The 12870-nt window shown below is 35.5% G+C and overlaps 2 protein-coding genes across 8 annotated transcripts in view; one reads left to right on the forward strand and one right to left on the reverse strand.

Annotated features, from left to right (window-relative positions):
• The first annotated feature begins 3539 nt into the window (after positions 1–3539).
• LOC108337986 (BURP domain protein RD22) lies at positions 3540–6671 on the forward strand. Of its 2 annotated transcripts, none has more exons than XM_017574589.2 (3): positions 3540–3586; positions 4128–4230; positions 5583–6671. In XM_017574589.2, exons 1-3 carry the CDS (start codon positions 3545–3547, stop codon positions 6464–6466), a joined length of 1029 nt encoding a protein of 342 aa, XP_017430078.1. In that variant the 5' UTR covers positions 3540–3544; the 3' UTR covers positions 6467–6671. The 2 variants fall into 2 exon arrangements, with proteins under 2 accessions (XP_017430078.1, XP_052737034.1); XM_052881074.1 differs by having other exon boundaries at positions 3546–3586; positions 4120–4230.
• A 72-nt stretch (positions 6672–6743) lies between these two features.
• Positions 6744–12870, reverse strand: part of LOC108337988 (helicase and polymerase-containing protein TEBICHI) — a 32270-nt gene continuing 26143 nt past the window's right edge. For all 6 annotated transcript variants that reach the window (XM_052881068.1, XM_052881067.1, XM_052881070.1 and 3 more), the window contains 5 exons: positions 10447–10799; positions 7774–7882; positions 7534–7674; positions 7366–7462; positions 6744–7281 (listed from right to left, as the gene is read on the reverse strand). In XM_052881068.1, the coding sequence (XP_052737028.1) occupies positions 7202–7281; positions 7366–7462; positions 7534–7674; positions 7774–7882; positions 10447–10799 (780 nt within the window). In that variant the 3' untranslated portion in view covers positions 6744–7201. The remainder of the gene's footprint in view (positions 7282–7365; positions 7463–7533; positions 7675–7773; positions 7883–10446; positions 10800–12870) is intronic.

A 12870-nucleotide genomic window follows, 5' to 3' on the forward strand; every position in this document is an offset into this window, starting at 1 on the left:
TATTAAAAAAAATCAATTATTAAATAATATATATATATATATATATATATATATATATATATATATATATATATTCAAATATTGTAAACTAATTATAATATTAAATAATTAAATAACTATAAAATGATTGAGAATATACTGGATAAAAAAACAAAAGATTTGAATTTGTTGTACAAGTACATGGATAACCAAGGATATACAACCATCTTACCAATATTATCAAAAGTACAAAAAAATTCAAAAGAAAATGATAGGCACCAAATAGTACAACAATTAATAATAAATTAATTGTTTTTCTTTTTCTTTATCGAGCTTTTTGGTTTTAAGATGAAGTGTATCGATTGCTTTTCAATTATTGTAGTGAAGAGTTTTATATATTCAATCTCATGTACCATTACACATGATTTGCTTCGATTGTTTACAATTTTATTTATAAATATTTAAGTTGACCTAGACTATCCATTACTCATCGAAACATCTTCTTCCCTTCACGTTCTCACTCTTCTTTATGACCCATATTTTCTAAAAGTGCATGAACACTTTGTGAGGAGAACTACACCATTTGCATGAGTAAAGAAGCAAACAGACCTACAATATCACTAAGCATTTTATGGTGCAATGTATCTTTCTTCCAAAACTTTTTGCTTCTTATCATTCTAATTCCATCATGTATCTACTCATCTTCTACGCCCATCATTTCACTTTCTTAAGAAAACCTATCATTTTAAACAGAATATGCACATCTTTCACCCATAAGGAAATTTATTCATTATACCTATTATTGTTGTTGTTGCTAGAAGAGTCTTGTTGTCGCTGGAAAAATGTTGTTGCTATTAGTGGTTGTTAAGGCTAGATGGAGCCGTAAAAAAATGAAAAGTGAATTTTTTTTACGAGATTAACAAGTGAAAGTGAAAATGTGAATTCATTTTAGGATATGTTAAAAGACATTTTTAAGTCTCTTACAAAAGATACAAATATAGAAATATTAAATTAAGTTTGTTAAAAAAGTAAGAGATGTAAAAATAACACATTTTTAAGTCTATTAGAAAAGTAGTAAATGTAAAAATACTAATTTAAGTATGTTAGAAAAGTAAGCGATGTAAAAATACTAATTTAAGTTTATTAGAAAAGTAACATATGTAAAAATATCATTTTTATTTATAAAACTGTCACCACGTATCTTTGAAGTCTGTTTTTTCTAAACACTTGATAAGTCTATTTTGCACTAATTGCTTTTTCTTCCCCAATCATTTATTATTGTTGCATATATAACAAAAGATATGGAAATAACAAACTATCATCGCATCCACTAAAATACTGTCAGCTTATAATAAAATACTCTCTCATCAAAACACTCCACTCTTCACATCTTATAATCAACAAAATATTTTGATAATCTACAGGGTCTTGTTGGCATACTTGGGTTAGGCTTCTCATTGTGCTTGATAATAATAGGCTTAATACCTCTTTTGGTCCCTCTTTAGGGGGACAATGTTCAAGTCCGTCCTACCTTTTTTAAAAAGTTCAATGTGGTCCCAACTTGTGAAAAAAGTGTACAATTAAATCCTTTCTGGTCACGGCGTTAAATATTTAACGATCCAGCTGACAGCGTGGAGTGATCTGTGCAACGTGGTTGTTTAGGTTCATAACGTGGTTGCATAAGGGGTAAACATGTGATCTCCAGTAAATGGACCAAAATCTATTACTTTCAAAAAGGATGTCTTTGAAAAAGTTAATTAACTTGAACAATGGTTTAACTCAACCTCTTGATTTTCCTCTTCATTTTGTTCTTCGGTTGATTCTTGATTTTGTGGAGGGGGCAGAAGAGAAGGAGGTTGATTTTGTTGATCTGGTGGGCTCTCAGTAACAACTGACCAGGGCAGAATGACCAATTCTACCTGTATCAGAGAATGTATGATAAACAATTTACTGGGTATAAATGCATACATAAAGAGAGCATGAGTATGATCAAGTTAGGATATAAAAATCAGTTTTCGTAAAACTTCTCTCTCACACACAAAGCATTAAAGCTAAATTCTAAAGCTAGGATAAAACACTAACCCTCAACATCTCCTTCCAAAATAATGAAAAACTACTGAAATTATGTTAGAGAATATTGAATAACTTTCCTTAATCCTTTTCATGGGGAATTGCAGATCATATTGTTAGATTACACCATTTTTTGAAATCAGACAATTTGGGGAACAATCAATCTGTTTTCAGACAATTTAGATTACACCATGCTTAACCCCAAATCGCGATTTCTGCATCCCAAACCCTAACTCAGAATTTTTTAATCAAAACATATCGAAAACCTCAACTTCTTAAAATTATCAAATGTAAACCCTAACCTGATTTGCGGAATTCAATTTGCTCTGCATATTTCAGCTTCAAGATCACCCAATTTAGAAGATAGCTCCTCCAAAATGCTTAACCCCAAATCGCGACTTCTGCAACCCAAACCCTAACTCAGAATTTTTTAATCACTGCCACGTCAACTTTAATGAAAATCACATGTTTACCCCTTATGCAGCCACGTTATGAACCTAAACAGCCATGTTGCATAGATCACTCCACGTTGTCTACTGGATCGTTAACGCCGTGATAAAAAACGATTTAATTGTACACTTTTTTCACAAGTTGGAACCACATTGAACTTTTTAAAAAAGATAAGACGGACTTGAACATTGTCCCCTAAAAAGGGACCAAAAGAAGTATTAAGCCATGATAATATTGTGGTCTTCCTATGGGCTTGAATTGCTATAAGTTGATTTCGAGAAAAGACTTCAATGATGGGTTGGAGAACTAATGCAGATTGAAAATGAAACCGAAGGGACAGCTGTCTGTAAAATCCTGTAATATAACATTAGTTGTTTTACAAATTTTGGCTCTGTACGAACGATTATGAAGGTTACTAATTACTTATTATTAGTGTAATATAAATCCTGGATAATTCAGACCAAATTTTATTTATAGACGAATTAATTAGAACACTGTTAATCTTCTTTATAAAACTTTTGTATTGTTGATAAAAAAAATACACCAAATAGTACTTTATAATACAATGATACTAGACACCATCTTTAATGAGGTAGTCTTCAAATATTTTAAATAAAACAAAAAACTCCACTGAAAATAACTACGTAAATTTTTCCACGAGAGAATAATCATCAAAAGAGTTTAATACATATATCATAGTAATATAATTTTGAAAGAAATAAACTTCTTTGCAGCAAAATATGTTGTATTTTTCTTGTAAGAAAGCTAAATTTTGAGTCACGTAATGCATGATTTGGAACCATTACATTTATCGCCAACTGTATAAAAGAAAAGTCTTTACATGATTTTCATCAATTCTCTTTTCCTCGCCACCCATATAAAAGAAACACAGTATTATTGAGTCATGGGTAGTTGCTTGAATTGAAGACAATAATTAATAAAAGTGGTTGATACAAGTATTCGATACCACATTTTCTTCATAAACAATTCACTATATATACAAAAATTGCAAGCCACTTTGTTTCTCAATTCTCCAAATACCAAGATGGAATTTCACATTCTTCCTATCATTATTACTTTTCTCATGGTGAGCTCCAACTCCTCCTCCATTCACTTTTCTTTATCAAATAGTTTAAATAGAGTCTTATTTAAATTATCTTTAACTTTTCACTTCTAAACTATATGAAAATGATACCAAAACAATTCCAAACATCAAGTAGTTAAAATTTGAGTTAAATGGTAATGTACTTATTATATGTAATTGGTATCACATCAATATAAAATTTAGTTGTATAACGATTTGTAAACTGAATAATAATATGAATTTATTTTAAATTGTGGTGGCGTAATTTATTTTTCTTAATTTTGAATTATTTCAGTGTAGTGGTGATTAAAGTGCATTTTTCTTGCTGACACTGAACTAATTAAGAGGATAAACCATTTTTATTTCATGTAAAGCTTCCGTTACTTTATTTACTTTTACTAATTTAAAAATGTCTCAACTTGAAGTTTTCTTTAGAATTAGGTTTAAAAATGCGTTGGATTCAACCTAAATTTATTTTATACGTAAATCTCTATTTGCATGTGAAAATGGTTGTCAACTAATAAGATTGTGTTAAGGAATGCAGCTTACTGTGGCAACTAATGCTGCATTATCTCCAGAATTTTACTGGAAGTCCATGCTTCCCACCACATCAATGCCCAAAGCCATCACTGATTTGCTACATCCTGGTCAGTACAATTCCTACAAAACAACACAAAAAATGAAGAATAGTTCACAATTATTTTAGTTAATTCAATTTTTTTTCAGGCTATGCTTTTCAACAGTCTCTTTGTTTTAAGATTAAGGAACACTCTTTCTTCCTCCACTCCATTGTTTCTTCATGCACTGTTAGAAAAATAAAAATTGCCCGTGGTTCGCACTTTTAGATTGTGCAATTTTTATATCATGTTTTGGATTTTCCAATTCAAAATATATTTTCTTATCTAAAATTGCATTTTGGATTTCTAATATGAAAATGCATTACAGGTTTCTAAAACGAATCTGAAAACGAATTCTAAATTTATTGATTATATAATTGGAAATACATTTTTAAATCTGAAAATGTATTCTGAATTTTTGTAATTCGAAAATATATTTTAGACTGCACAATGACGCATTTTTAAATTATACAATTCAAAAACATATTTTAGAATATACAATTCATAATGTTTGGGATTACACAATTTATAATGTATTTTCAATTTAAATTTTTTTTAACTTAAAGATAATTTGAATTTTCTCCTGCAGAGATGAATATGTAAAATGAAAGCATACTCAAAGAGCTTAAAAAAAAAATACTTCAGTAACACTTACCTAGTAGGGCAACAGCTAGTCTTGGTTGTGTAATATATGATTATGCAAATACGTCAATAAGGGAAATATGAGTTTTAACTATTTTTTATAAATACCTTTAAGAGGAAAACATAGTAAAACTTAAATGATTTTTTTATAATATAAATTAGTCTACATAAATTATTATGTAAAAAACTAAATCAATTTTTTTTAAAAAAAAAATTGTTAACTTGTATTTTAACATATAAAATAACAGCTTGAAGTTTACGTAATAAACATGTCCAACCATTGTTTAAGAAATCCAACGTTATCGCTGAGGCGGACTTTATAATCAGAAGAAATCCGTGTGAAATTTTATTAAAAATATGTGAGACTTATGTCTTACAAGAATTAATTTTTATTAAAAGAATTATTAAATGGTGTGAAAGAATTTTTTTTTCAAAAACAAAGTTGCACGTCTTAAATTATAGTCGGTGGCTTTTTTCATATCAATACTTGACAGTTACTTTTTTTTTTCTTTATTCCTATTTTCACAAGTTTTCATACAATTCCCAGCGAATTATAATTGTAAGAATCTATAAGAACGATACATACATAATTACATATTAAAAATAAATAAAAACTTTTGGAGTGCATTAATTTAAAACGTAGAAAAATGTTATTCTTTGATGAGGGTTAATTAGGTGAGTTGTCTTTTTCTCATTCAGATTATTACAGTTTTCTTAAGTTAAACCTGAAAAGTATGCAGATTGGAAGGAAGAGAAAGAGAGCGCGGTAGATGTAGGGAATGGTGGTGTAAATGTTGGTGTAGAAAAGGGAAACCAAGGACAAGGAGGTGGCACTGATGTTAATGTTGGTGGAGGAAACGGTGGAGTGATTGTACACACTGAACCAAAGGGAAAGCCGGTGCATGTTGAAGTGGGACCACACTCTCCATTTGATTACAATTATGCAGCCAGCGAAACCCAATTACATGATGACCCCAATGTGGTACTCTTCTTCTTGGAAAAGAACTTGCATCATGGAACCAAATTGGACTTGCACTTCTCTCAAACATCTAATTTAGAGGCCACATTCTTGCCTCGTCCTGTGGCTGATTCCATACCCTTTTCTTCAATCAAGGTCAATGACATATTGCACAGGTTCTCCATCAAGGCAGGATCAGATGAGGCTCAAGTGGTGAAAAACACCATCAGTGAGTGTGAAGGGCCTATCACCATAGGAGAGGAAAAGCGTTGCGTGACTTCCCTTGAGTCCATGGTTGATTTCGCCACTTCCAAGCTTGGGAATAATATTGATGCTATCTCCACAAGAGTGGGAAAAGAGAGCGAATGGCAACAATACAAAATAGCACCAGGAGTTAAGAAGTTGGCTGAGAAGTGTGTTGTGTGCCACAAGGAGAAATACCCATATGCAGTGTTTTATTGTCACAAATCAGATAGCACTAATGCCTACTCTGTCCCATTGGAGGGTGCTGACGGAAGCAGGGCCAAAGCAGTTGCAGTGTGTCACACTGACACGTCAAATTGGAATCCCAAGCATTTGGCCTTCCAACTGCTCAAAGTTCAACCAGGAACTGTGCCTGTCTGTCACTTCCTCCCTCAGGATCATGTTGTCTTTATTCCTAAGTAAAAAAGGTCCTATTTATGATGTTGAATAATTAAGCAGTCTTAATTGCGTAAAATGAACTATAAAACTGAATAATCGCGGTATTATTAGTATTGTTAGCCCACGTTGTCGCAACTTTGCTTTTACAGATTCACGAATGCAATATGTAATAGTGATGTACTACATTTGTGATATAAATGAAGCTTTTTTCATTCATGTAAAAATCTGTCTTATGCATTTCGGTGCAGGTGTTGTGAATTGCACGTCAATATGTTTACACAAATTTTAGAGATAATGTGTATTGGACTGTCCACCTTGTGTATTCTTTTATTTAAAATTAAAAAAAGAATTAAGATTTGTAAAATAGTTTAGCTTTACATTTGCATGGGGAAGAGATGATTACGGCTCAAACTCAGCCCCAGCTCTAGATACTTAAATAAATAGAAAATCCCTAAAATTTGGATTCCTATCCTTAAAATTATTTGGAGAATGACAGCCTTGTCATTACTTGTATTCATGGAAGCACAGACACCTCAAAATATTACACTCACGTTTCACCCTATCTTTTCTTCTCACCATATTACCTGTTTACTACCTTCTAGTTAATTCTCTTCGAGTGTGGATGGATATTAGTCTCCACGAAACATTACCGTTTTGCCTTTTACTCAGAGGACTCCAGATTACACCGTAGGCCTCGTCGTCAAAATTGTTTCCTAGGGCAATCGAATTCCTCGAAATACCAAATCTTCGACAAGTGTGTCATCCTTGATATTTATCAGACGTAAATGGCTCCAAAGATCCCCATGTTCTTCCAACCTTAAGTTTAACACGCAAAGGAACTGCAGAAGCATAAATGTAAACAGTAAATGTCATCATATACCCAGTGCTTCAATTCAAAAGAATTTAGTTTATGTAAAACAAACCAAGAAGTGAAACTGCATTCTCCATGCTTGTCTGCAATAATAGGGCTGCTTCTTTTATCACAGAAGGATCAACTTCCAACACTAATTCATCGTGTACCTATTAACAATCAATAAAAGAAGTGAAACACATAAACAAACAAAAGAGATGACGAATTATATAAATTTTACCTGTAACAGAATCCGACAACGATCTTTAAGCATCTGAAACTTGGTTGTAACAGAAGAACTGGAATCCAGACTATCAAATCCAATGGCAATTTCAGAGTAAATTCTTATCATTGCAATCTTAATTATGTCAGCCGCAGATCCCTGAGAGGGGTGGAGGAAAAGGAAATCACGCAAGCAAGAATACTGTGAGTTGTTCTGAAGCAATCGTCCTCACCAGGAAGAAAAGGAAATTACACTCACCTGACAAATGGAGTTTACAGCTTGCCTTTGAGCTTTTGATTTTTCTATTCTGCTGCCAAATTTTATTTTTGACAAAAACCGTTTTCTTCCCTTTAGAGTCTCCACATATCTGGATCACGCATATAGAAATGTAATCCACAATTCCCAAACGTAAGTCAAGTTTAACAATAAGTTTTAAATCATAATGTTGTAATAAATCACCTCTCTCATTGACAAGAGTTCAACATAGTGAAAAATAGGTTTGAGATTTATCTCTCGTGTAAAAGATATACATGGGTACTCCATCTATAATAAATGAAATATGGACTAAGTTCAAAATACAAAATAAAGAATAATAACAAAATAGTTAAAGATAAAAGATAGAAATAAAATATCTAAGATATCTAATAATCTAATGATAGGATATAAGGTAAGATAATAGAAGGAAGAGGAAATGAGAGGGCAGTTAGGAGGGAAGAGGCGTTTGACAGTTAGTTAGTTAGTGGGAAGGGGAAGAGAAACTTTATAAATAGGGTGTGTGTTCTGAGTGGGTTGTCTAAGTTAGGTTTCAAACCCATGAACCTAACAAATTGGTCCGACCTGCCGGATAGACGTCAAGAAGGGATCAAGAAGTGATCAAGAAAGGGTTGAAGCATGGAAGGAAGAGACAATTCCTTAGAGAGAAGGGCAACAGAAAATAGGCAGGACAAAGCTAAAAATGAGCATGGCAGAATGGAGAAGAAATATGTAAGAAATACGGCAGGAAACCAGAGAACTTGGAGGAAGGGTGTGGATCCCGGAAAAAGGATTGGAAGACAGTCCAGGGTCTGGAGATGAAGATCAACATTTTGTTAACGAGAATCAGAGAAGGGGAAGGGAGAGCTCGGAGGAGGAAAGGGATGAAGACCGAGGAGACGACCAACCTAATTGGGTAAAAAGGGTAGAACTACCCACTTTCGAAGGGTTTGATCCGTTGGGGTGGATCTCTAAGGCAGAGAAGTTCTTCGAGTGGCAAGGTGTGACAGAGGAGGAAAAGGTGCGCCTAGCCGACATCAATATGGTGGGGAGCGTTGGCTACTGGTTCAGAGCCTGGAAGGAGAAAGCCAAGAATCGTTCTTGGGAAGGTCTAAAGGAGGCAGTGGTGGTGCGATTTGGAAAACGGAACAGGGGTACCATCTTTGAAAGGGTGGCGGCCAGTAAGCAATCGGGGACTGCAGAAGAATACGACCAAGACTCAAATGGGAGAGGACTGCCGGATCCGAATAAGAGAGGACTACCGAAATCGAACGGTAGAGGACTTCCCGAGCCGAACGGGAGAGGACAGCCGGAACCGAACGTTAGAAAACTGTCGGAACCGAACGGTAGAGGATTGCTGGATCCGAACGTGAGAGGACAGCCGGAACCTAAGAGGAGAGGACTGGTCGAACCGGACGTGAGAGGACGGCCGAAACCGAACGTGAGAGAACGGTCGGAACCGAACGTGAGAGAACTGCCAGAACCGAACGGGCAAGGACTGATGGATGCGAACATGAGAGGACTATTGGAACCAAACGGTAGAGGACTGCTGGATCCGAACTTGAGAGGATGGCCGGAACCTAACAGGAGAGGACTTCCCGAGCCGAACGGGAGAGGACGGCCGAAACCGAACGTGAGAAAACTACCGGAACCGAACAGGCAAGTACGGCCGAATCCAAACAAGAGAGGACTACCGGATATCCTTAGGAAAGAAGTGTTGGATTGTGGGGAGAGAAGCGTGAGGGAAGGAAGAATGAAGGCTTTGGAAGGAAGGGCAGATGGAAGAACCAATACCCTAGAGAGAACAATGGTTTCTGTGAGGAGGTGGGCCAACAAACAGAACAGGGGGCTTGCAGTTTTTGATACACCGACAGAAGGGAGAGAGCGGCATGAAGCATTGAAAGACATCGAAGACCGTTTTCTTAAGGCTTACGATTCTGGAAAAGAGGTGACCAGAATGTGAGAAGCTAATAAAATCCAGGAAGAATGAAAGTCATTGGAGGAGGAATTGCCACCACCCAAGCCTTCAGACCTGAATTGTAGGGCAGTAGCCCATGGGGTCGCTTCCTATGATGAAGATGAGCCATGGGAACAAGCATTATTGTACCAACCTTGAGGACAAGGTTGTTTTGCAATAGGGTGTAATGATAGGATATAAGGTAAGAGGATAGAAGGAAGAGGAAATGAGAGGGCAGTGAGGAGGGAAGAGGCGTTTGACAGTTAGTTAATTAGTGGGAAGGGGAAGAGAAACTTTATAAATAGGGTGTCTGTTCTGTACAGGGGTATGATTGATTTTTGTATTCTTTGTGTAAAGACAAGACTTGGGCCTGTGGAGGGAGGTTAGGCTCTCGATTACTGATCGTACCATACATTTGTTGATGTGAATATGTATATTCATTCTTTTACAATTGATTTCGTTGCTGAGAGTATGTGAGTGGGTTGTCTACGTTAGGTTTCAAACCCAGGAACCTAACATCTAACAAGCACATTTTCAACAAAATACACAGCTTAAAATAGTTGAAATACCAATAAAAATATCAATTTGAATCAAGAAAATATTTTAAATCCTACAAAAAAATATCCCCATATAAATAAAGACAACACTGGCACTAAATAATCAAAACGACTAGAGTATCTTAGTTACTGTATCACTGTAAAAGTAGAACAAGGTCTCCTTACCCTTTACTACGACAAGAAGCAACAGCTTCACGAAGCCAGGAAGCAACACCAGGAAAAGAGCTTTTGAAATTAGCAATCTTTTCAGCAGCTTCATCAGCAGTGCAATCCAGTTGTTCTGCAAGGCTATTGACACCCATACCATAAAGAATACCATACAACATCCTTTTGGTATGCTCTCGCTCCTGAGAATCCACAGAGACCTCTGAACGCCCAGTCCATCTTGCTGCCATCATTGTAAAGACATCACCATCAGGTTTACTGAGAAGCTCAACAAGAGAAGAGTCTTTAGAGAAGTGTGCCATCAATCTCAATTCTATCTGAGAATAATCCGCTGTTAACAGTAACCAGTTCTCCTGCAAGGAAACAATAAATGAGGAGGACCACAGGTATACCAAATATTTAACACACAAGATAAATTTATAATGAAAATTAAAGAGAAAATAGAGGGAGTAACGGATTATAAAATGAAGGAAACGTGATGGGAATGTAGAATATCTGTTTTAGAAAACAGTTCTGTATTAGAAATTCCAGAATGACAGTAACGCATACAAACTGCAAGGTGGCCGTTATGTGTAGAAAATAACTACTAGTAGTTTTATGCAATATATACGGATAGTAATTTCAGTAATTAGGAGTGGGGAGATACTTGCAGTTTTGGGACTGTGAATACTGTCTCTGCGATAGCGTAATATTGTCAGGGAGGAAAAGAAAAGGAAGGGTTGCCTTCCTATGGTTCAAAATCTTTAAGGGAAATTTTCTTCACCTTCTTAGAAAGGTAGGATGGATAGAAAAAAGGGAAATTTTCTTCACCTTCTTAGAAAGGTAGGATGGATAGAAAAGAGGGAAATTTCCTTCACCTTCTTAGAGAGGTAGGATGAAAATAAAACGAGATAACTGCCAAAGACAATCGGCAGTATTCTACTTACACTATAAGACTTATTATTGATGTAATTGTAGGATACAAAGAAGAGGCAAAGCACTTACCTATAATCCCCTAAAGCGGGGTACACAGGAAAAATAATAAAAATAAAAATAACATTACATTTCAACAGAAACGTTTTTAAGGCTTAATACCTCTTTTGGTCCCTAAAAAGAGGGGAAATGTTCAAAGTGGTCCTACCTTTTTAAAAAAGTTCGAAACGGTCCCAAGTTGTGAAAAAACGGGTCAAGTTAATCTTTTTTGCTTACGGCGTCAAAAATGTAACGGTGCAGGTGTCCCCTGGACAAAACATAATGAGTTGTCCAGTTGTTGTCATTGTGTGGCATTGTGAGGTTAACTGACGTGTAAAATTTAAATTTTAAGAAAAAATATTTTGACAGAGGGTTAAAAGGAAAGGGGTTGCTTGCTCTGCGTTGAAGAAGATGCAAATGTTGATGGCGCGATGAAGACTGGCGATGAAGGGTTTGCTAGCAGGTTCGAAGAGTTTGATGCGCTGGCAAATCTTGGTTGGGTGATTTTCGCGAGAGGGTTGGGCATTTTTTTATTCGTGATGAACTCGCAATTTGGGTTCCTAATTTGGGGTGAAGGAGGAGATTTGTGGTGAAGGAGATCGCGATTTGCTCGTAGATTTGGGATTACAGATTTCACTGTGGTTGAATCGCAAGGAAGGAGATGAAAATTGGCCATGGTGGCTGGCCATGATTGCTCGCGGTTGTTGATGGAGTTCATGTGATTGTTTCTGAGTTTTCTCGAAAGTCTGGCGAGAAGATGGTGGTGGTTTTTTGGTTTCGTTGCAGTGGCACATGGAGGAGGAAAATGTGATCTGGTTATTAGGAAAAAGCTGGTAGCCTTAGCGGTGGTCTGAGGTGTTGACGACGACGATTTGTGGCTATAATGTTTCTGGAGGTGGAAGACGAAGCTCATGTGACAAGCAACTTTCTTTTTTTAAAATTCAAAATTGACACGTCATATTACCTTTGTGCCACGTATGAGAAAAAATGGACAGCTATTTAAGTTTTGGCCAAGGAGGTAGCTGCACCGTTAGATTTTTGACGCCCTAAGCAAAAAGAATTAACTTGACCCGTTTATTCTCCCTCTCTCGAGAGACCAAAAGATGTATTAAGCCCGTTTTTAATTATTCCCGTATCATATTTTCATATATTGTGGAATGCTTTTCAGTTATTGACTTGTTTTTTTCACCGCACACATGACCTGTGATGTTGTATAAACTTAGTCACTTGATAATACTAAGCAGCAAAAAGCTAACGAGAGAATAAGGATGAAACAAAGAGAACATTGCATGAGTTGCATAATAGAAAAAGATAAGCTTTGGAATTAGAGGAAAAAGCTTAGCTTTAAATTTTAAAGAGAAACCACTGAAACAAACGTCTTTTTCCCAATAGGAGAGGCTTGCATGAATGAATCACATTGTAAAAAGACCCCTCATCAAGGTCCTTAATATTTTTCTTGACTTTTCTTATTCT

Source organism: Vigna angularis, chromosome 7 (assembly GCF_016808095.1).
Source record: "Vigna angularis cultivar LongXiaoDou No.4 chromosome 7, ASM1680809v1, whole genome shotgun sequence".
In the NCBI taxonomy this organism is placed as follows: Eukaryota; Viridiplantae; Streptophyta; class Magnoliopsida; order Fabales; family Fabaceae; genus Vigna; species Vigna angularis.